Source organism: Falco naumanni, chromosome 1 (genome assembly GCF_017639655.2).
Source record: "Falco naumanni isolate bFalNau1 chromosome 1, bFalNau1.pat, whole genome shotgun sequence".
Lineage (NCBI taxonomy): Eukaryota > Metazoa > Chordata > Aves > Falconiformes > Falconidae > Falco > Falco naumanni.
Window position 1 is genome coordinate 111,554,850 of NC_054054.1, and position 23,953 is coordinate 111,578,802.

The following is a 23,953-nucleotide window of genomic DNA, read 5'->3' on the forward strand; positions in this document are numbered from 1 at the left end:
CAATCCACGCTCGGCACTGACGGGGGCTGCGGGGTCACTCCACCACCCTGCACCCCTGATCCCTGCACCTTACTGGCTCCCCTGGCACATGACATGCCCGCAAAGAGGTTCAAAATCACTCACGGGAGGCTCTGCAGGGTTAGTGGTATCGTACCTGTTCGCTCCTGGTCTTCTTCTGAAGGAGAGAATTAAGGAAGCTGTTTGCATTGACAGGTGTTTTAAAATGGGAGAACGATTTGTGAATTATGACACTAGTTGAAGGTACTCTTTCTGGTCCAGAAAACACTCAATAAATTAAAAAGAAAAACCCCCAAACCCCACAACCCAAATCCGCCGATCTGCAGTTTTGTGAGAGAAGCTGTTTTCCAAATTACTTATTCTATCAGATCCAGCAAAAAAAGGCCAGATGTTTACTTCAGCTTATATATACAGAAAAAACATACAGAATAAGCAAAATCACTCCTTGCCAGTACATATTAATCAACCTAATTAAAGAAATCTTCAGTCAGAACTTATTATTCTGGGAAAAGTGCGATCGCAGGTAAGAGGGCACTGATGCAAAGGGCACAGGCGCTGTGCGGCACAAGCCCCCAGCATCGCTCCGCGTGCCCCCGGCTGCACCTGCCAGCACAAACTCCACGTCCCACCGCACTGGGGGGAGCTCAGTGGGTCTCACCCTGGGGGGGGAAAGCAGGGGAAGCTGGAATGGTGGATGAATTGCTCTTTTTAGAGATGTTTTGTTCTTGCCTTGCTGCTGGTGGGGAAGGCAGCTGCGGACATCAATCCTCGCCCTTCCAGCCCTGGGTTGGGAAAGAGCCAGGAAAGTACCGGTCAAAGCCAAGCTCGCGTGCAGCCCAGCGACCGGTGCCATTCCTTACCAACGATGTGGGAGCCGAGCGCGTACTGGCAGCGCGCACCAGCAGCGGGAGCCGGGGCGCTCTGTCTTGGGCTCACCAAAGCCTGCAGGCACAGGGCAGTTCACAGCACCAAGGTGTTTGCCCTCACAGCTTCCAGGGCAGGCTCGGCTCTCACTGCGCGTCAGGGCTTCCGACTGCCTCGGTGGTGGAAGAGCCCCTGAAACGCAGGATATGTGGACGCAGCTGAGCCTTCCCCAAGAGCCGCCAATGCTGCAGGGCTCCGTGCAAGGACTGGCAGGACCCAAACCCTCTGTGTGTCTCTGGCCACCACCTGCAAGCCACCACGGTGACACAGGGCAGGGACATGGCCTCCCGCCAGCTGGGGAGCCAGCAGATATGCCGGGGCTGCAGAGAACTGTGATGACCCGCACCTTCTCCCACTCGCGGAAGTCAGTACCGAACACCTGCAGAGCTCTGCCCCGGCACAGCAGAAAACCAGAGCCATCACCAGAGGAAATCAGAGAAAGCAAGGGACTTTCTTAGCCCACTCTCCAAGAATATCCTCCACTGTGAAATCTGGGGCAGCCTGCCATGCAAAACCACCGCCCACACCGCCACTGCCCCCTCCCGCACACCCGGCCAGCCCTGCAAGTGCGAGGTGGCGCCGTGGGATGCCGGGCTCATGGGCACCGCGAGCCCTGGGCTCAGAGCCACCGTGCCGCTGGCCCCACGGCCACCCAAACCCAGCAGAAGAGGATCACCGGGGTGCTGGGGATGGAGCTGGGAACGCTCCAGGGAGCGAGACAGTGAGGGGGCAGGGGCAGCCACCGCCTTTCCCTGCAGCTGAGGGGGTGCAGGAGGAGAGAGGGTGAAACGGGGGCTGGCGAGGGCTGGGGCAGGAGGCGAGGAAGGCCCCGAGGCCAGACACAGCGTTACTGCAGCACACCTTTTACGTATCCAAGCTACTAATTTTAACAGCTTCTCATTTGCTAATATAAGAGGATCGGTTAGGTGGGATGTATCCATGCAAAAGCTGTAAACCATTAATAGCTGGGTAGCAGTGTTCGCATTTACACACCCCACTGCGAAGCCCTCCTTCGGCCGCAGAGCCACTCGATGCCTCTACCTTGCAAAAACGACCCTGGGAGGAATTTCTGCTCCCCAGGCGCAGCGCGGGGCCCATGTCAGCCACACGCTCGCACGCCCACCCTGGTCCGGCACGCAGGAGCGTGTGTTCAGGTACCTGTGCAGAGGCACCCTACAGCTTGGCGCAGCACCTCCCATCTGAATTACCCACCCCTACAAATCAACACCGAGAAAACCAGAAAGGCAGCCAGGGATGGCAAGCACAGCAGAGGGTGGCATGGCAGAGCCCACTCGAACAGGAGGCTCAGGGGTAACAGCCTTCGCTACCAGCACTATTTGCGTAACACATTTCTGCTGAATCTCAAGATTTTGGGGATAGAGGATGTGTTATCTGTTCGTTTAAACAGATCACCAGGAGGCTTTATGTATGGCAATGACCTTGTAAAATTAAAGGCTTCAGCAGCATCCAGGTCCCAGGTGTGAGCGGGGTGGCAGCTGATGGAGGTGATTTACTCCCTAGATGGAGCGGGCACAGCGAGGCAAACCAGCCCCTTCTCTGTGAACATCCTCCTCATCTTCAGTGAAAAAGCTTTATTATCAAACCCAGCAAATATAAAGCACAGATATATGAAAAATAAAAGCTCCCCCCCTGCATACTTGAGAGGACTCACTCAGTCTGCTTTCAGCAGTCCACTGGGAGAACACAACACACCAGGGAGCGAAAGCTGCACAGCATCTCTCAATATTTTCATACCACATTTTTTGGCACCAGCATGCTGCAGGTAGCTGCCTGTTTTCTCAAGGTCACCACACTGATTTTAATTCTGCTTGTTGCATTAAGACTGCCCGTCTATGTAAATGTTGCATTTTGTTCTCCTCCTGTTTCTGGCCTTTCCTCAATTAACATTTTCAAATACTCCCACAAGACTTGAAGCACTACCTGCTAATCACTTTGCTCCTGCATTCTGGGAAGCAAAAGGGGTTTGGTTTCATCAGCTGAGTAGAATCATAAGCAAGAACTTATTCACGGCATTTAGGGTTTTTTTTTCATTCACAGATCATCAGGATTTTTGCTAATTTATCTGTCACTCAAACTGGCTGCTCAGCAGTGACAATGAAGATGGCAAACTGAAGTCGTATTAAAATGACCTCACTGTCTTCTCAACACAGCTTCAGCTGGGAAGATTATGCAGTCTGTTTCCAATGCAAGCACTCATTCTGGCAGAGCTCAATCACACTGACCTTCTGCAAGTGTAACAGAACCGTTACCATAATTTTAAAAAAGTTCTTAAATATTTGCACAACTCTTGCTTTACGTTTCCTGAAGAACCTTTCAGAGATGAGAAAGGCTCTACCGATTCACTCTGCACTCCCCAATACCACTGTAGTCTAATCGCATTAAGTTATTGATACTGTTCAGTACTCAGTGAATGGGAACACTTTTCTTGCTTAAGACAGCAACCGTTAACCACGGTTCCGCGGGAAGGAGACGCCCGGTCCTGCTCACAGCCCTGCCTATGCCCAGCCACTGCCATCTCCTTTCTTCCCATGTCTCCGCTCTAGAGATCAGCCTCTGGTGATCTGCAACACCACACTTACCAAACCCCGGAAAGCTAAACTGGTACTGGAAAAGCTATTTAATGGCTTCTGTATACAGGCACCACAGAAACCGCCCAGCTCCCTCCTGCACACCGCTGCCTCCCTGCAGGTTTGAAGCTGTGGCTCTGACCCCCCCCCTCCTGTAGCCGCCTCCACCACGGGAAGGAGCAGGATGCTGCCTGTGCACTTGTTAGCGCCTGACACCCCTTTGCAGAGCTGTCAGAGCCCCGCGCTGCCCAGCAGGGACACCCACCTTCCCCTCGCCCCCCACGGCGGAGGGGGCACGCAGGAGAGTGCCAGGGCTGAGCCCTGCAGTCACCGTCACCTCCCGTTACTACCTGCATTAGGGCTAATCGAAAGGAGGCTGGATACATTAAAAAGGTCAAAAAGGTCTAGCTGTGTAGGGCTCTCCCTCTGGGGAGAGGGAATTAAATAATCTCTTTACACATGTTAGCTACAAAGACAAGATACAAATGATTTTTACAAACCTACTGTCCTTTACAATATATTTTTAAGTTGGTATTTACCTTAAAGTCTGATTGTGTAACCAGAGACTTCCAAACTAATTGCTGGGCTGTATTTGCAACTTTTATGGGAGGCTGGCAGGATTTTTTTTCTGATTATTATTGCATTTGTTTGTTAAACAAGAAAATAAAAATGTCAAGCCATCTCCCGAGTGCTGCTGGCAAGCGGAGCCTCTCCCCTTCTTTAGAGAAAGCATTTGCACACATCTATTCCTTCGGTGCGTCCCGGCCGGTGCAGCTGTTCACTCTTTCTCCTCCTCTGGATGTAATTTTCATTACTGGTATAAAATTAAGCAATAAGGTATGACAGACAGTACATAGCTGGGCAATTATTCCAAGCCTCAGGTGGCGTTATCCAGCATGAGGCTGGGGGCAGAATGACTGTAACCACCCGAGACGTTCAATAATCGCCTTGAAAAGCGTGGCCAGGAGCCTTATTTGCTATTCTGAAACTGAGTCTACTGGGATGCAGGGCTCACACTGGCTTGAATGCATTTATTTTTACACTTCACGTAAGGTGCCCTGATGCAGCAGCAATAGGCGCTGGCCAGGAAATTAAAAGACAAGGGAGATGGATCCAAGAATTGGCAGCTTTTCCCTTTTGTTTTGTGTTTATTAACATCGGAACAGGGAGCAGCACCGAGCCTGTCGAGCTTGGGGTCACCGGCACACCGCTGCGCCGAAGGCACTGCCCCAGCGGCAGCTGCCACCCTGGCCCGGGGGCTGGCACCCGGCCCCACCGCCCCACGCAGAGGCAAAGGGGGGGAGGTCGATGCCAAAGGGGACACTGGTGGGCCATGGCCAGCAGCCCCTTCCCCACGGCCACAGCTGTCCCGGCTCCTGCCTGGGCTCCAGCTGGGACGGGGGTGACTCCGCCACACAGCAGAAATGTGAATAGCGGTCGGCAGTGTTGCAGCTGTTAATGTGTTTTACGACATGAATATTTATAAGTGAGGATGTAATATTAAAAACATACACATATAAAATATTAATACGACACATGTCATAGCTGCAGTCTAAACAGACAGGTATGACTGACGGTATTATCGCTCAGCCATCACCACTTTCACTGATAGATCTGTAAATGGTAAATAATATTAACTAATGGATCTTCGCAGCCCTCATGTGAAGTTTCGAAGCAAATATTTGCTTAAAAATTGCTCTAAAAAGCCCGTCTGCGGCTACACCTCCCTGCGATCCTCTGTGCCTTTGGAGGAAGACAAACACCCCACGTCTCTATGCGTCAAGGGTTGAAGCCTCTCTCCGTGTCGCAGCCCCAGGTCCCTGGGATGAATGTCACCGGCCAGGGAATGGTGGGGCTGAGCCGAGCCAGTGCTTCCCTCAGAACAGCTGCACTCTCCGGAGCCCCACTTACGAAGTGATACAACTGATGGGAATAAACCCCCGTCTCATCTAGGAAAGCAGTAACAATAATATTGCCCCTGTTTACAGCTTATCTCACACTGTTCATCCAAAGCCCTTGAAGTACTTCATGCTCTAAAAAAATACCATCACCGCATTTGTGGATGTTTTTCCAAAATTCTGTGGGTCAAACTGGGGTGAACAGCAGCTCTCCCTTTAGCCCCATCCTTCCAAACGCAAAACTACGTGAGCATATGCAAGGCTCCCTCTGAGCTGCCCTCAAACGCTCGGTACCCTCGCCAGACTGCTGCCAAGAAAAGCTACGCTGAAAATGACCAAATTAGGCAATTATTTCTATATATTTTAAATACTCTTTACTGAAAACTGCCTGGGGATGTACATGACCTTGCCTTACCTGAGGGAGATGGCGATAAACAAATAATTGCAACGACTCTTAATTATATTTATATCCCATCTATAAAAATGTCAATTATAACTTCAGAGGTCAACTACAAAACTGAGGTTTTGGCAGCTGGACAGCACACAAAAGCTATTTTTCTCCTAAGAAAAGCATCATCCTTCGCCGAGGCACAGACGCTATCTCGCTAACAACATCACTCCTGTCTCTTCCAATAAATACAACCATTACACCAACGGCTTCCACCTGGACAATTACTTTCATGCACCGAAACTGGCTAGATGGGGATAACGCAAACACGACACACGACCCTCGCATCCCTCCTCGCGAGCGGCGGCTGCAGGAAGGATGCTGCAGACGCTGTGCTCCCGTGTGCGGTCCCGGTGCTACGAGCCGTGAAGATCTCCCAGCCCCGATGCTGCGGTGTAGATCCAACCCAAACCTGGGGCACCCCCATCTCCACACGGCTGGGGAGAGCCCGGCCGCAGAGCCCCCGGGAGCTGCCGGCTCAGCCGTGTCGGAGGGATGCTCAGCTACCACCCAGCCCCACACAGCTCCTGAGATGCCGCCCAGCCCCGGCCCCAGCACCCTCCCTGCGGGGAAACAGCGGCACGTTTGCAGTGACAGCAAAAACCCAAGTGGTTTTAAAGCTCTGCCACAATCGATGCCTGTCTTTCGGAGATGTTTTAACCCCTAACACATAGGATATTGTTTGTACCAGGCGGACAGCCTGCCCTTCTTTAATTTTGTTTAGTTTTAAGATTAAAGAAGTCCAAATCCCATGCTGTCACATCCCTCCTCTCTCCCCTGCCATTCTTAACTGTGAGAGAGTTAATTGATATGAAAATAACTCTGGGGGCTGTATGGCTTTGAAAAACATATAGTATTACATTCAATACCAGCTATTACAGCTTGGGGGATTCAGTCACTCAAGATCTTTGTCTTTTTGCAAGTTCAAGATGCAGGACAGTCGTGTTGCACGCCGCAGACAGCTTCTGGAGCAGCTGATGGCTACAGGCAAGCATAAAACGAGCCCGTGCTGGTGGAGAGCATCTAAAGCTGTGATCAAGAGCATCCCATTACGATAATTATTCCATCTCCCACCATGTCTTGACCCACCTCTACCCTCCTGCAGTCGTGCTCGGCAGCACATTGGTATGCCTTCTGGAGCTCCCCTCCATAATGGAGTTAGAAGGACATCATCATCTTGCCAGGCTCCCTCCAACCACAAAGATCAATAACTAATGTTGAACTCCAGATTTTTATCTGCACTTTGCAAGGGTAACAAAATAACATCACCCTCTTTTTTTATTTTTTTTTATTTCCAATTACTAAATCCTTTCAAGATTGACCCAGTAATTTTCAGCTCTATGAAATTTTAGGCAGTGAAGAAAGTGCTGAAGGTGGTGAAAGTGATCTTCCATAGTGTCTGGAGAACTTTTGTGTGTGGTTTTGCTCCCTGTACAGAAGTGCAACAGTATGGCACAGGGTACAGAAATAAGAGGATTACCAACATTTTCTTTCCAAAAAGAGATGGCATCGTAACTATGGGGACCCAGAGGTATTTGCCTTCTAAGTGCTAGTTCATTGCGTGCCCACTACCACAGTGAAGTGGCCAAGCCAGAAGGAGAAGCCCCGCAAGAAGACACTGCATCCCAGTGAAGCTAGGCATTGTTTTACCTATGATAATCCAAAAATTAACCACTCCTTCAATTAAATACAGCTTTTTCAGCCTGCCTTTAATATGGCTAGTCAGGCAGGCACGGAATGCAATAGCTCTGAGTCTTATTCTCCTTGGAGAACATCCAGGAATAGTTAAGAAATTAAGAAAAGAAAAAAGACACCAGCAGAGGCAACAACATGGTTAGCCTGGTGACATTTTTAATGTCATGAAAGTTATGTGCTCCATTGGCAAGGCATTAATTTTTATTTTGGGTGGGGTTTTCAAGAAACAACGAGCAGTTTTGAAAATCCCTCTTAGCATGCCTGGTTAAATCTCAGCCCCCCCACTAACCAGCCCCTGCCGGCCCCACGCCACGCATGCCGGCCAGTCATACACTACCACAACACGCACGGGCCAGAATCACATCAACAAATATGCTCAATTTGCTTGCAAGGAAATTTATCTCGCCTTCTAGCAGTTGGGAGTGCATTTTAATACTTTTCCTTTCCCTTGCCTACGCTGATTATTCTAGGCATAGACAAACTACAGTAAGCCACAGCGGATATTTTATCTGCCATTTCTCTTTCCCTCGGCTAATTTGAAGATAAAGATTGGAACCCGCGAGTGGTTTTAAGAATTGCCATTAACACTGTTGCTGCACACTACTGCATTTTAAACACGTTTCCAACACAATCAGAATGTCACAATTTGTAAAATCTGAGGTGATTTTATAAACGATTGATGCAGCAGAACTTGCCTCATCACAGCAGCCCACTAGCCAGTTTATTAGCCTGATTAGTGGTAGCTACCTGTGCAGAGAAGGAAAATATGCCAGAAAAAACTGTATAAATTAAACCATGAAGATGAAGACGACTCTTTATGCTGCCTTTTACACTTAATTCTTCCTCCCACCTGCACTTGGCAGAGGTAAGGACCCAGTGCTCAGACATGCCCCCCTGGCAGCTGCTCCCGCTGCAGCAGCGCAACCCCTTGGCACCGGCCGGGCTTCACATGCCTGCAGGAATTTTGGCTAATCCCAGCAAATAAGCAGCATTGTCCTGCACCCAGCAAAAGGGTCCATCTGTTCCCCGGGATACAGCCTCACAAACAGAGCTGGCCCTCCCGGGTGCCAGAGAACTCCCTTATTTGCCAGGGGCAGGGAGGGGGGCTGCAGCCCACCCTGCCTCCTGGATGGCACAAGCAAGCGGGACAGCCCTGGCTGCGGAGCCTGACTCCGGTGGGGCATACGGGGGTAACACCACCTCCACCCAACGGCATTTGGAATCTGCCTTTGGTCCTTTTGGACCCTTAGTTCCTCCCCACTTAGACCTCACCTAGGAGCTTACACAAGGATGTTGATGCAAAGAGATACTACCGCTTGCGTGTAGAAAAACAAGGCTAAAAAAAAAAAAATTAACCAATGAAATTCACAGAATTCCTGGTTTAAAAAGGAAAACCTGTTGCCTCCCACCTGCCACACACAAAGTGGTGATGGGGCAGGGACATGGAACCGCAGGCCAGGGACTTGCAAATGGGGCTGCAAAAGCCTTAGCAGGACAGTGCACGGAGACGAACGCCAGAATGCACTGCCAGCCTGTCCGATGCACGCTGCGTGAACTCACCAGGTTAAGAAACAGTTTAAGAGAAGAAAACAAGGAATATAAACAAAAGCACGCAGAAGACTTGCGGAAACACATTCACAGGGGCCACATCTGCAAGTGTGCGCCTTGCTGGGACCAGAGCCCCCCTGTACTCCTTGAGCCCCTCTGCCACATCAGAGCGGGGATGTGGGGCCCTTGTGCCCAGCACAAAAGCACCACATAATGCAGCTTTTAAATGCAACAAACAACTTGCCAAGACTCTGAATGGAGAAGGATATTTATGGCCCGTTTCAGGGTGGTTGCAAAAAGAAGCATGGAAAATTCCCTGGATATAAAGGGAAGTTGTCAGGGGTTGAACTTTCCAAACTACGTAGGAGTTTTGAACACTTGGTTCCTGTTACAAAACTGATGGGCACTGGCTGTTAGCATGCCCCCCCTGGCTCCAAAGAGTTTATCTTTCCAAGCAAGCCTTCTGCTCGCTGCTGCTGAATTTTCCAGGGATTTCCACTATGATCCCTGACTTCAGAGAGGGATTAGTGCCTGGGAGGGAACTGCTGGAGGGAGGGAATGCTATCCTGGAGGTTTTGCCTGACTCACCCAGCCAGCCCCATGCACTGAAGTTGCTTGTTAAGGCAAATATCAGAGCAGTGAATAATTCAGACAGTGCTGGGAGGTCAAGGTCTTCAGACCCTGCCATGGAGATGATGATGAGGCATGGTGGCTGCGGCCACGCACTCTGGGCTGCTCCGCTCTCCCCTTCCTAGCGCTCCCAGCCCAGGGACAGGCTCCTTTACACCTTCCGTCAGCCTCCCTGCACAACAGGCTACGCACCCCGCGCTGAGTAGCAGGCACATATCGACAGATGAGACAATACCAGTATCCATCAAGAGAGCCCCCACAAAGAGGCCGGGGTGCGAAGGGCAAGCAACAAACCTCCGGGCTACACGTCCACGCCGTCGCAGGGGGGCAGAAGCCACAAGCCGCATGGGCTCCCCACGCTGCCTCCAAACACACACCGTGCTAAAGCAGGGACACTGGTGGCATAAAATCAATCTCGTTTGGAGAGAAGGGAAGAGGGTCTCGGAGCGTGTCCCCAGTGCAGTTTCTGGTGCCACCGTGAGAGCCCAGGTACATTTACCTCCTCCCAGCCCAGCAAAGCGGCTGCCAGGCTGCGCTCCACCTGGAGCTCAGTGCCTCTGCTGCAGCGATAATGTGAACTGCTCGCCAAGAGACAGAAGAGCATCATTTATTTCCACTGAAAGGAATGGCTATAACATTGAAAATAATCCTCAGCTCATTTTCACAGAGCTGTAACAAGCAATGATGAAACCTCGTCTCTCTTGTGAAATATGTGGAGGGAAATTCCTCTTCTGGAGATTCTGCTTATTCTGAACTACTATCACTGGAGGACGGGCAGTCCTCAGCTTCAAATCTCCAGCATGCCTGAAACCCCAGCAGAAGGGTTTAGCATCTTAATTTCCTGCTATCTCAGTTTAACCAGTCTTATGCCCAGCTTAACCTGACGCTAACCACCTCGGTACAAACCCTCTGCTTCCCTGCAGCCTCAGCACACCCTGGGCTTCACTGTCTCCTGGGATGCCACGGAGCCTGACAATAGTCCTCCCAAAGGTAAGTCATTAGACTGACCAGAAAAGTCACCTCTAATAAACCAAATCCACGTGACGTGCGGCATTACATGCCAAGCAGCCCTTCCTCTGCAACACCTGTGGAACAGAGGGATTTAGCACCACTGGATTTAGCCACGGGGTCATCACGTTGACACTGATTTTTGGCTGTGCTCACCGTGCAGAAGCTGTCACAACATGTGATGTCTGAGCTCCCGTTCTCTCTTACCTCTATGCCTGTTGGTTGTCTTGTCAAACATAAGCATGGCGTCCTCTACCTGCAAGAGAGAAGAGGGGAGATGTGCGCTTTAGCACCCTGGCTGCACGGTTCGCAAAGACACGACAGACAGACTGGGAGGGGGAGACCAGGCAGGAGCAGCCCCAGCTCAGGTACAAACGATGCATCAGATCTCCTTCTTCTGCTCAGTCAGTGCTTCGCTTTGGAAACCTGCTGCTTTCAACCCCCGTCCGAGCCGCCATTTGATCCTCAAGCGGAAAAGCCAACATTAAAAGTCGTGTTGCCCTAAAAAGCCAAACATCTAAGCAGCTCTTCCATGTCTCCTCGGTCCCTGGCCTTGCCTCATCCCAGCCCTTTTCCCTTTTGTAGGGAGATAAGGAAGGGCCAAGAGAGGAATCGAGGATGCAGATCAGGCCCATGACTTCTCCAAATTAGAGTCACTGTCTTGGCTAAGAATTCGGAGGTTACAAGCAAGCAGGGTAAAATCTGGTCAGCCAAGAAAGGTATTCAGAGGTTTTCAAAAGGCCTTTTGAAAAGTTCGGGGAAAGAGGCGAGAGGGAGGAGGGAGAAGGTTTAATTCGCATCAGGCTTGGCATTTCCACTTCAGAAGAGAGATGACTGATGAAACGTACTGAAGTGCAACCAAATTGCTTTCAACTTTCATTACTATTTGCATGATTTATTTCAACTCCATTTAATCTGTGCAGCCACACCTAAAATTTTACACTTATTTTAGAAGGATGTTGCGCTGGGGTTTATTTTCCAGCGTTACCACATTTCCAACGCCGCGCAGTGGTGGGGGGAGTGGGGCAGGTCGGCTGCAGCATCGGCCCGGGCGATCCTTCCGAACAGAAGTTACAGACTGGCTGCTCCCTGCTGTGAACTCCGGGCTGGTGACAACCTGCACCACCGCCCAGCTGCAGAAGATGCTGCAGGAAGGGAGAAGACCTTTAAAGAAAAGATTTTACTCTTTAAAGGACTCCACTGCCTGTCTGCAGGAGTGATTTGGGGGGTTTTTGCCTGTTTGGGGGATTTTTTAGTTTTTCTTCCTCAGTAATTTTTATGATACTTCCTTGTTCTTATAGTCCAGCTTTGTATAAATCGTTTATTTCAGGTAAGCGCCTTACAACGCAGTTACGTGCTCTCTTCACCTTACAGTGCCACCAAAGGGTCTGCCCTTCCCCGCAGCCGCCCGTGCCCGCTCCATGCCGCCCTCCTCCTCCTCCTCCGTGCCAACACACCAGCGCAGTGCGCGGAGCCTGGGGACACTCCAGGTTCCGACGACACGCACCTTCTCTGCCACGACCATCTGAAGCCAGATCAGTTCCCTGGCACGGCCAAACCAGCGCGGTGCTGACACACCGGAGGGGCTGCCACGGAGCAGGGAGAAGCAGCACCTTGGGGGAAGGTGGGACCGCTCTCGGCACCTGTGCCAGCTCCTGCTGCCTTCATGTGACCGTAGCAGTTACAACAGGATTTGGAAGCTCACGCCTGGACAAAATTCACGGTTCAGGGAGTATAGTCTGACTGTAGTCGTCTTACACAAGGAACAGACACCCAGCCTACCTGCGGGCAGAACTGCAGTCTCGGCAGGGCACAGACAGGTTTGGGAAGGTGGTAAAACACAACTTGAACCTCTCGTAACTACAGGACTGAAACATATTCTGGGAGATAGTAAAAAACCAACAGGGCAGCCAAACCTCACACGATGCCTAAGCTCATCTGAAAACCTGCCTCTGGTTAACTTATTCTTAACTTTTTCAAGTCAAAGTGCTTTGCAAAATGTATTAGCAATGGCCTGAGACGGTGGAGAACAGCATGCCTCCTTGATACCCATCCTGAATGAGACCTAAGGATGCTGAAAAATCCAAACCACATTAAGCACAGAGCCGTCTGTCCTGCTGTCTGTCTTCACTCCAAGGAAGGAAACACAGCTATTAGCGATGCTAGGAGGCAGATAAGGACAGAGCTGCCCTTCACCTTACCACCACCGCTTATCTCTGCTCCAGAGTTATGTTTGCACAGCAATCTTTATTTTTCATTCTCACAGGTCTTGGCCTCACTGGCACCAAAAATTACATGTTGCACCTAATGCTGTTTCCTGGATCACTGAGGCTTCCTCTACCTCGGTCCACGTGAGCGCGCTGACCATCCTTTTGTCCCCAAGCTGATTGCTGTTGCAGAAGCGTTAATGTGCAACGCTTCCAGTGTAACCTTTCTGCATCAAACCCCGTACCAGAGCCCAGAGAGGTCCTGGATGCCGCAGCACAGATCCCACCACCCCAGGAGGGTCCTCTGTCCCTCCCACAGGCTGCCACTGTGTGCAGGCTCTCCGGGCTGTGCCCCATCGCTGAAAAGGCTGTCATTTCAAAATGACACCTCTTTCTGCAAGGACATTACTGAGGACTAAAAAAAGGCTGCTTGTATGGTTAGGGGGAGATGAGACATAACAGGACTCTAACCTCACTGTAGCATGGCCATGCCTGAGCCCGAAGCCTCTCAGCAGGCTGAAGCCTGAGCTGTGGGGAGCAAAACCCTCTCTTGGGCTCAGCTGGGGCTGGCAGCAGCAGCAGCAGCATGTGTTTGAACCTCTTGTGCAGCCTCATCCTGCTCCTCCGAGTGCTGCCGCGAGGAAGGAGGGACAGGTCCTGGCACGAGACCAGGCACAGGAGGGGGCAAGGGGCTCTGGGTGCAGCTCCTGGCCATACCAGGGATCTGCAGTTCTGCTCGTCTCTCCCACCTGTGCAATGTGACACGTTGTCTCGCCCACCAGATAAATGTCCTCTGGGCAAACAGCACTCTGTGCCATGTGTACTAGGGCCCGCTCTGCTGGAATGATGCTCTTGGCAGAGATCTTTTTTATGCAAATAAATCCTTATTAGCAGTAACAAACGCAGCCTGCATGGGCTAATCCAGGAGGTTTCCATCTTGCTGGCTGGGACCCCGAGGAGCGTGGATACTCTGGGGGTGGGCACATCAGCCCTCCAAACAGCGGGACCCACTTTGGGCTCGGGACCAGGGGCGCAGCTGCCTACGGAAGGGTCAGCCCGGCAGCTCAAACCTGAAAACTTGCAAGCGGGAAAGCGGCTCTGCAGCTGAGTTTCAGATTTGGACCAAGCATGCCTTTAAGAAAAAATAATCAGTGGGGTGTTCTTTAAGCCAGCTGGTGCCCTTTCAACAATGTCTAATTGGTTATCTTTTCTGTTTCCTAAGGTCAGAACGTTTTATCTCCGTCTCTGCCCTTTCTGAGTCTACCCCACCCTGTGTTATTTTTTAGGGCAGCCATTGTAGCAGAAGAATAGCCTCTTTCCTCCATAGTCCAGTGACACAATGAGACTTCTTGAAACCTCCTGAATAGATAAAGTGCACAGCAAAAGGAAAATTCTATTAACGCTTTGCAAAATAAAACATCTAAGAGTTGGTTAGACAAGCAAGTAGAGAAAATCAATATGGAGAGGGCAGCGCGCTTAGAAAAACTTTTCACCAGTTGCAAAAAGGTGGCGAGGGTATGGGAGGGAGGGGGAGAAAGAAACTTATTAATTCAGAAAACCCATCAATGGTATGGAAATCTGGCAGAACAGCAAGAACAGAAACTAGAAGAATTTGAATATACAAAGGGCTGAATAGAATGAGAAAACCACACTGCCTCACACACACAGCCCGTTTCTCACGGTTCTCTGTGAATCAAACACAAGCGGCTTGTTCAAGTTTTCATCAAGGAGAAATAAGGGACGCAGTCAAGGTAACCGGCAGTAAACCCTGTAGTAAGCAAATTGATCCCTATTTCAGGGGAAGGAAAAAAACAACCAACCCACAGCTGAAACTCAAGTACATTCAGGAGCTGTGACTGTCCAGAAGTTAACCCCCTCCTCCTCCAACCCTCGCTCGCCCAATATTTTAAAGATGCTCAAACCACACGTCCAGGTCTCAGCTCAAAATACACAACCAGCACCTTGCCTACGAAAGAGAAGGAAGCTTTTTCCAGAGTTAGAAACAAGACTGGGAGATGCTGTCGCCACCTGCCAGGCTTGGCCCATCACCCCTGCACGCTCCAGCACGGGGCTCGTCTCCCCAGCACGGGTGGGAGATGCTGAGCAGAGAGCATCCACCCGCGCGCTCGGAGAGGCATCCAGGACTCCACACCGCTTTTCAGATGTTGTATGGCTCAGTATGGAGGCTTCAAGGAGCTGATTAATCTGAACCTATTCTGGGCATCAAATTAAAGTGTATTACAAAATGAAGAGTCTTAGCACTTCAGGTAAATAAAAAAATAAAAAAAAAAAAGAAAAAAAGGCTTGCCAGATAATACCAGTTACAGATACCTATGCCCAACAGACTTCTCTGTCCCAGCATACCCCATACATATATGTCCAATTTAGACCCAGTTTCTTATATAAAGCCTAACTAATGGGCTTTAGTTTATTTAACTTTTTTTTTTTCCAAGCCACTTGGGGCTCTGAGAAAAGGAAGGGCTATACCACTTCATTACTCACTGCCTGGAAGGAGGAATAGGGGAGAACAGGAGGAAAGAAAAAAACCTGGAGAAGCCAAAGGCTTTAATAATCCTAACAGTTCCCAGGGTTATTTAAAATATGCCCAACCAGTTCACAAAAGGCTCCACAGAGATAAATGTATTTGATTTTCTTCCACTTTAATGGAGGCATACATTTAAAGCAACAAAACCAGGGTGACCTAAATAAAATGACTATTAATTGTACTCAGAAAGGCTCTGAATTTAATGCAACTGATCCAGCCTGGCAGAAGAACACACAATGTTCTCCATTCATCCCTCCCACTTTCCTCTTCAGGATTTTCAGCTCCTCTCTTTTCCACGGGGCTGTCCTGGGCAGCCAAAGCTGATCAAACGCGGTGACTGCCCGTCACCGCTCACACCTTAACGACCGGGCTGAGTCCTGTGCAAGGAACAGCAGCGCCTCGGCAAGCTCCTGGAGGACAGTGCTCCAAGGAACGGGAGTATGGCGCTGCCACCAAATGCTGGGATGACCAAACTGGGATGTTTTCTGGAAAACTTCACACCTCATCTTGTATTTCTACAACCGTGTGACGTCCGCACGGACCGGCAAACCCAAGAGGTGTTCCACGTACCACGCAGCTTGTAAAGCCGATGTTCAGTTATGGGGTGCCTGCATGCGCACAGGCATAACAACAGCCGCCATTCCACTGCTCCAAGTTATTTATTTTTTTTTTTCTTCCCCCCATTTGAATCTAGTTTACTCATTGAGTAAAACCTCCACGGAGAAACTACCACAACTATACCAAATGGACACACAGCAGTCTTTATTCCTCACACTCCTCCTCATCCAGCCCAGGAAATTATTTCCTGACCCAAAACCTCCATTTTCAACATGTCCACTAGAGCAGGTAAAGATGCTCCTGCATCCCTCCCAGGTGTCCCCCCAAGAACGGAGGGGCTGTTTGTTTCCAACACTCCCGAGCAGACTGGGTGCTACGTTCTCCATCCCTTCAAGGTAAAGAAGAATTAGGGCAGACAAATGAAATAACACACTGCAATCGAACATGGTGGCAATTCAGATTGGATCCTAAGAGACAAGAAATTACAGAAGGATGACATTCAGATATGCACAGCTGGCTGGCGTTCCAACCCTCTGCGATCCCCGACTTGTGAACTCCACAGGTCTATCGCTCCTTCCGCTCCCCCAAGAAAAGTGTGCGGGATATTCTGGTCTAATTCCTCAAATTATTTATACACACTGCTCAAATCCTCCAAGTATTTTGCTTTCTGAAGCAGAAAAACCTCTTAGCTGCTAGTAAACTGTCAGGTGTTATTATTTTAAATGCGCATGTGAAATCTAAGCGCCAGCAACGTGCTTCTGCAGGTTTATAACCTGCCCCCACATAAATTAAGACAAATGCATATCGCAAGCCAGACAGAAAAAAGTTCCCCCACACCAGGCCCCTGGGGTTGATGACAATGGAATTAAACAAAGCAGCAAACACTTTAACCTTTTCCCCGCCTTGTGCCAGGTGTGCCCCCTCCCTGCCGGCATGGCTCCCACGGCACCCTTGCTCATCACCGGGCACCGTCGCTGCGGGCTGGCTCCCTCCCTGCCCCAGCCAGCTGGACTGTGGTGGTGGCAGCACCGTGTCCCAGCACGGGTGACCACACTGGACCACTGGCTCCCGATCCAGAGCACAGCTGGTCCCCGTTCTGCCTCCCCACTGTGCTCAGGGGCTTCAGCTCCTGCGCCCACCCTGGTGGCTGCCGCCTTGGCCAACGCACCAGGGAGCAAAGCAGAGCCCTCCAGGGCTGGAAGCATGAGCTGCTGCAACTTCACTAGGTAGCCCCGGCTGCTGGCTGCGTGGTGAGAGATTCATACCCTCTGTGGAGCAGGCACACTTTGTGTAGTGCTCCCCGGGGGGCTGGAGACACACGGCGACATCCCTTGCTGAGCGCTTCCCAGTGTTTCGCAGTGACGACTTGCCAACCGAGGACTGACATATTATGCACCACGATAATAATCAATGCCATACTGTGCAAGAACAAATTCCAGTGCTAGCAATTTTTCCCCCCAGCAGTCAAGGCTTTAAAAAGTCTTCTTCAGCAATTATAGCTAATAAAACTACAATTTTATTCAACACACACATATCATTGTAACTAATTTTGCTCCATCAGGGCTGAAATTAAAACAGTCACTCAATCACGTTAATCTCAGGGCTTGCTCACCAGCCGTGACATGGCAAAGAGCATCCCAAGTGCTTGCCAAAAAGCACAGTGGCTACTCTCGGACTTCAAAATGCTCCTGCAAAACACCATCATGTTACTCAGTGCTTGCTCTACCAAGGGGGATGTAAGAATGACTAATGCTCTCCAGAAAAAACAGCTTTCCACAGGAGGACAAATTAAAGATGACTCCATAGATGATTTCTCATTAATTCCTTCTCTGGCATTAATAATATGAAGTATTGATGAAAGCAAGGCTCTGTGCCATGCTCACATCAAGTTTTATACTCTATGAGGACTCTTGGTGTTTTCCTTTGACCTGCTGCCTTGGCTGAGAACATTCCTTGTCCCAACGAGATTGCCAGCACACACCAGCTAGCACTACCAACTGGAAGACAAGGTCCTTGCAAGAAAAAACTCACCAAACCCCAACCAACACATCCACAACTCGGAAACAAAGACAGTTCTTTCTCTAGCATCAGGGGCTCCTGTGCCGCTACAAGCCCAGCGGCAGAGCGGGCAGTGAAGAGGGGAAGGAAACAACAAGGCCAGCGCCAGTGAGATGCCAGCGTGGGCTGGTAACGACCTCCCCCAGCAGAATGGCTGGCAGCGTATAAACTCCCAGGGATGTTTTCTCCCAAAGGTTTGATGTTCCTACGCAGCCAGGACCACCGCCAGAGAGGGGCACGGGGTCCCCGCAAGCAGAAGGGATGGAGGACAAACCACTCCAGACAGCAGCATTAACAGCTCATCGTTCATCTGGGCACTGGCAGCTCCTCTTGCCTGATGAGGTGGCCCTCACCTCCTGGTCACCTGTGACAATGGGTGCCTGAGGAATGCCCCTCACAGTGGAAATCAAGCTGAAGACAACAGCGACACAGAGAGCCAACCAAGACCGTCATAGTGCCGCCCTCTCCAAGGCCGCGGGGTACGTGTGTGTTTGCTGTGTGTTTATGGAGACAGAATAGCCTGCTTCCGTCAGAGCAAAGCGAGCCTTGGGCAGGTCTGATCTCCACAATCAAGTCCTGCAGCCAGGTCTAATTGCCCAGAACAATTTATGCCCGCCAGCACACAGGCAGCTGTCCCCTGGGTCTCCTTAGCTTGACAGGAAAATAGGTTCCAGTGCTGCATTTCTGAAACAGAGTAAGAGAGTCAGAAGAGCTGACACCGAGACCACGTCTCGGAGAGCTCACAGGAGGCAGCGAGGCAGCCCCCATCCTCCTGCCCTTCTCCCAGGCCAGCAGTGCTGCAGCTCATAAACATCCAGCTGCAGTCCAGTGCTCTGAGATACCGATGGGAAAGGGCACAGAGGGTACACACGACCATCCTGCAGCAAGAACCTGAGACTTGACTCCATGTGCTCACCAGCAACACACAAACCCCCACGAGACGGGCTAAGAACAACATGCTAGACGCTGTGCTCCTTACTGCCCTGCACCGAGGGGAGATTTGCACCAACAAACTTCAAATTTCACTGCAGAAGAGCATTGCCTTTTGCTGAGAGTGGGCAGCGAGGTGGCACTGCCCAGCGCCCAAACGCTCCCAGCCCCGGAGGTATCTGGGGACAGGCACTGGTCTGAGAGTGCCACCCTGCAGGACCTCCTAAGTGCCCGAAATATCTCCAGATGGCAACAGAGATGACAAATGCCATACCAGTAAAGCAAGAACTGCCACAGCAACCTGTTTGGTATCCAGCAGCATAACACAGACACTGACCTGGCCATGAAACGATAGTATCGGAGCACCGTAGCATTTTGATGTTAATTACCCTCCAGACACCCCAGCCCCAGAGAGGCAGGGACACAAGCAGTACCTCCACTGTCAGACACGGAGACAAACACGTCTCTGCTGCAGCATTCAATCACCTGCAGCCCGGCAGGTCCCGCGGTGGCCAGCACCACCGAGAATGGCTGCTCTGCACCAACAGAGGCCACTGCCCGTGTTTGGCCCAGCAGATGTCCCATGCCAGCTAAAACCAGTCCTGCACTGGTGGGTTTTTGCTCTCGGTTGGGATTTGAGGTATGGACAACCCAAGCTGCAGCTGGAGCCAGCTCTGCAGCCTGGGGCATCCCCAAAGAGCTGCTGCAGAGGAAGGGGGCAGCAGTGGGAGCACCCCACACTCCTGGGGACATCTCTTGTGGCAGAGCTGCTCCCCTCTTTGCAGTGTTTCAGATGTCTGCCACAACACACGCCGTCACGTCCCCCGTCCTAGACAAGCCACTTTCTTTAAAAACAAAGCGCAAGCTAACCTAATGAGGGAAGAAGCAGACAGCCATACTTGTTGCTCGAAGCAGACTGATCTAACGCCACACGATACACGTGTTTATACAGGTCTGTAGCAACTGGTTAACAAAATGGATTTGTGACTTACAGCAGCGCCTCCGCCACTGCTAGAACAAATCTCCCATCTACATTTCTGCCCGTAATCAGCGCCACAGGAACTTCTTCTGTGATCAGAGTTGGTCCACGCTACAGTAGGAGACAAGGAGCAATTGATAACTTTAAAATATATGTCAACAGCTAAAAACACTTCAATATGCATTAAAAAGCAAAAGAAGGAGCATATTCTGATCTCGTTCAATCTGCAGCCAGTGTTAAATCACGGAGCTCCCGCTGCTGCCCTTCGCTGCAGGGGCAAGAACAGAATCTAGTTCAAAACATCTTCTGGAGAGCCTCCAAACTCTCCTACAAACATTTAATTCACCCTGCCTCAAAACAGCTTTGCGTTTTACGCATCTCACAGACAAGGAAGAGGGTGGGACTAGAGGGGAATCAAGCGACAGGCGTTTTAAGTGACCCGTACGCGGCCCCAGAGCCAGCCACGCTCCTGGAAATCACTGCCTTCGGTTCCCTGCCGGCATCGGATCCATCTCCCATGTGCATCCTTGTCTGTCTATTTATTCAAGCTGCCCTGTCTCACTGTTACACATGCACATATCGTGTTATTTTCTACAAATTTCCCAAACAACTGAGTAGCTTTTTGTGTTTTCTTGCGAGACCCACAAACGAATGAAGAACCTGAGCTTCACTCACCCTGCCGCAACCCTGTCCCCCCTGCCGAAGGACTTAGCAGATGAAAAAGTACAACAAACATACATGAACAATACCTTTTAAATCTATGCACAATAATTCGGAAACATTCTTTCTGGTGCTCACACGGGAGCCATTAGGGTTTACACGTTTAAGCTTCTGCTGCTGAAATGCAGGAGAACTTTTGCCCTTTTAAAAGCGAACGCTGAGAGCTGCACGTAACCACATCACTCAACCTGAAGCTCAAATCCACCAAATACCACAGGCGTGGTGGCACAGCCGCAAGAGCCCACAACACTGAAGTTCACCCGGGCTCCTGTACTCCATCAGGTGTTCTCGGCTGAGCTGTTCCACCCCGTCCCACGCCCCGAGGTGCTGCGGGCAAGGAAGGGGTCTCTCTCCCGTGCTGGCAGCGTGGAGGCGATGCTGCCACGGGGGCACTGGAGGAACATTGCTCCTTCAGCATTTCTGCAAGCCAGGTGCAAGGCAGTTTGTGATTTTACTTTCACGGAACATTAGCTGCCGTCAGCAGAAATAATTCTTCCTCCCTTCACATTGCTCGTTTGCATATTAGCACTGCAAAGCTGCAATCTGTTTTCTTTTCCAAACAATACTTAAGAGGTGCTGCCCATCAGGCCTGGCCGGCGCAGAGTTTGGAGACGGGGAGACTGTTCAGGTCCAGCCAGAGGAGAGGCAGCTCCTGGTGAACACGCGTGTGCGCACACGGACAGCCGACGTTCATCTCCCCCTTCTCTCCTGATGGGCTCCAGCCACACTGAGCGATACCACTATCTGAAAAGCCAACAAATTTGAACATCCATCCTCCTTTCTGGGCTGCAGCAAGAGGGACATTGTAATTCGATTTAATTACAGCACCAGTTCAAACTCCGCCGATCTCTGCTTGCTTTGCGGCAGCACAGGATGCGGCTCCCAGGCTGGGAGGGCACAGGGCATTTTCCATACAAGAAACGCACGTTTTACAGCTATGGAGCCAGTTAAAGCCCAAGCTGGCTTGGACATGGACCCTCCCAGAGTGCTGCCCTCCTGCTTGAGCCACCCAGCAGCCCCCTACCCATCCCACCACCCTGCTGTGACGCTCCATACAGGAGGGCAGAGGATGTCTGAATTGGTGCTTTTCTTGGAAAAAAAAAAGTGTTAAAGTGCACAGTGACAACCCATCAAAATCGTGTGTATGGGACTGTCTGGGGCCATCACCCCAGTGTGCAGCATCCCCCGACAGAAGCCTTTGCCTGCTCCCCCTGAAGTCTGGGACATGACACCGGGCACTCAGGCTGTCATCGCTGCCAGAGCTGCTCTCCCCTGCGGCACGCAGCGACCTGCTTACGCTAGCCACAGAACAGGCTCTGGTAGCCCCAGCCAGCCGCTGCCCCTCCAGCTCCCCCGCCAGCCCTCTGCAGGGTCCAGCCTCCCCCAGGGCTCCACACGGGACCTGGACCCAGCACACCCAGCACCAACAAGGCTTCATCTCCCAGTGGAGAGGGAGCTTCAAACGTTTGTGCAGCGCTGGCAGGTCCTTGAGACAACCGTGCTCCGTACAGGGTGAAGTCTCTTATCTCCATACCCAGCGTTTTCCCTATTGATGCCACACTACAATGCGAGCAGCTGGTTCGTTTACTACAAACGAATGCGCCAAATAATGAGATGCACAGAGACCACTGAAAGCCACATGCCAGAAAGAGCCTCAGAGACCATCTCTGAACAGCAAAGTACAGCACTCGGGACTCCGAATAACGCACTGACGATTTCAGGAACAACCTCTAATAAACGGACACTACTATTAAGTGCAGCTCGATTTCAAGCACAAGCCAGGTCCAATGAAGTTCCGCCAAGGTGTGGGTTCTGCAGACAAGTGGCATTTGCACATTTCCCTTTTAAGCACTTTCTGGAATTGAGACCTAAGGGACCCACTGGTCAGCACACCACGACTCACTGAGTTATCACATTACTCTGAGCCGCAAAGAAATTCCTGTTCCCCCAGTAACAAAGCCTGCAGAGGAACAACACGATCACACACCACCCCATCACGTTCGGGAGCACAACCCCACGGCATTCACAGCGCGGGGCTTTGCTACCCACGGAACGGCCACACTAACCCATGGGGCTTCATTCGGTGCCCTTAAGCCGTACAGTAAAAACTAGTTCAGAGCCCTGGCTGTTACAGAGCATATTGAGAAAAACTCTGTTCACAAGACACCCAGGGGCTCTTTTAGAGCTGCCTTTGCAGCAGGATCCTGCGCAGGACAGAGGCAGGTAAACGGATCTGATTAAGAGACATCCTGAGCGCAGTAACAGGATCAAGTTTAAAGAGCTTCCTGCTGCCCTTTTGTAAATACCTGCTGAATAAGTGTGAAGATAAGACAAGTATTGCATTACTATGTTTCCTGATGCATGAAGGGCTTTTTTTATTGCCCAGAGTTTTGGTTTTTTTTTTTTAAATAAAAAAAAAAATGAACAATTGCCACAGTCAGCTTCACCAAAAGGCTCAGCTGCAAAATGAAACAGTGTAGTTTATTAGCAAAGAAAAACTCATCTAAGTTTCCCTTGGCTGTAATGAAAGCAAGTTTCATTTTATTTCCTGCTAGATCCTTTTCCCTTTTATTGTTCTTTTCATATACTGACTTGCATATTAAAGATTATTTTTCTAAGGCTGTTCCTTCTAAACAGACCTCCCTCCTCCCTTGTCCTTCACCCCCAAATCAAACATAGCTTACATGCCTACATTTAGGGAATTTTTTTCATTTATGGGAAAAACACTGGCAACCCAGACCGTTGCTGTTACAGGCATTACACGTTGCTGTGCTCAAGAAAGGTGCCGAATCATCGGCTTGGGGGTCCAAGCCCACGCCGCACCCCCGGGCTTTGCAGCAGGCAGAGGAGGGCAGCTGGATGAGCACTGCCAGCGCCTCGACTCCTGCACAGGCTGCTCACATGATGGGGATTCAGAGAACTGTACTTGGACCAAACTCATTACACAGATGATTTATGACTTTTTTTCCTTTTTTTTTTTTTTTAAGGCCATTGGATCAGAGCCCCACCGATACACACAGACACACTGCCTGCTCCAGCAGCTCGCAGCACTGATGCACAGAAAGCAAAAGTGATTTTCTCACTGTCACAAATTACTGATAAAAATGGGAGAAAACAAGTGCCTGGATGTGCTTTTGCTCTCTACTTGAAAAGACAAGAGCTCTGCCCTGGCACTGAAGCAGCCAGAGCCAGGAGCACA

The 23,953-nt window shown here is 50.6% G+C and overlaps 1 protein-coding gene across 19 annotated transcripts in view; it reads right to left on the reverse strand.

Annotated features, from left to right (window-relative positions):
• The window catches only part of MSI2 (musashi RNA binding protein 2), a 251,201-nt gene that overhangs the window by 85,417 nt on the left and 141,831 nt on the right, over positions 1-23,953 (reverse strand). For all 19 annotated transcript variants that reach the window (XM_040578309.1, XM_040578264.1, XM_040578217.1 and 16 more), the window contains one exon: positions 10,965-11,013. In XM_040578309.1, coding sequence (XP_040434243.1) covers positions 10,965-11,013 — 49 coding nt within the window. The remainder of the gene's footprint in view (positions 1-10,964; positions 11,014-23,953) is intronic.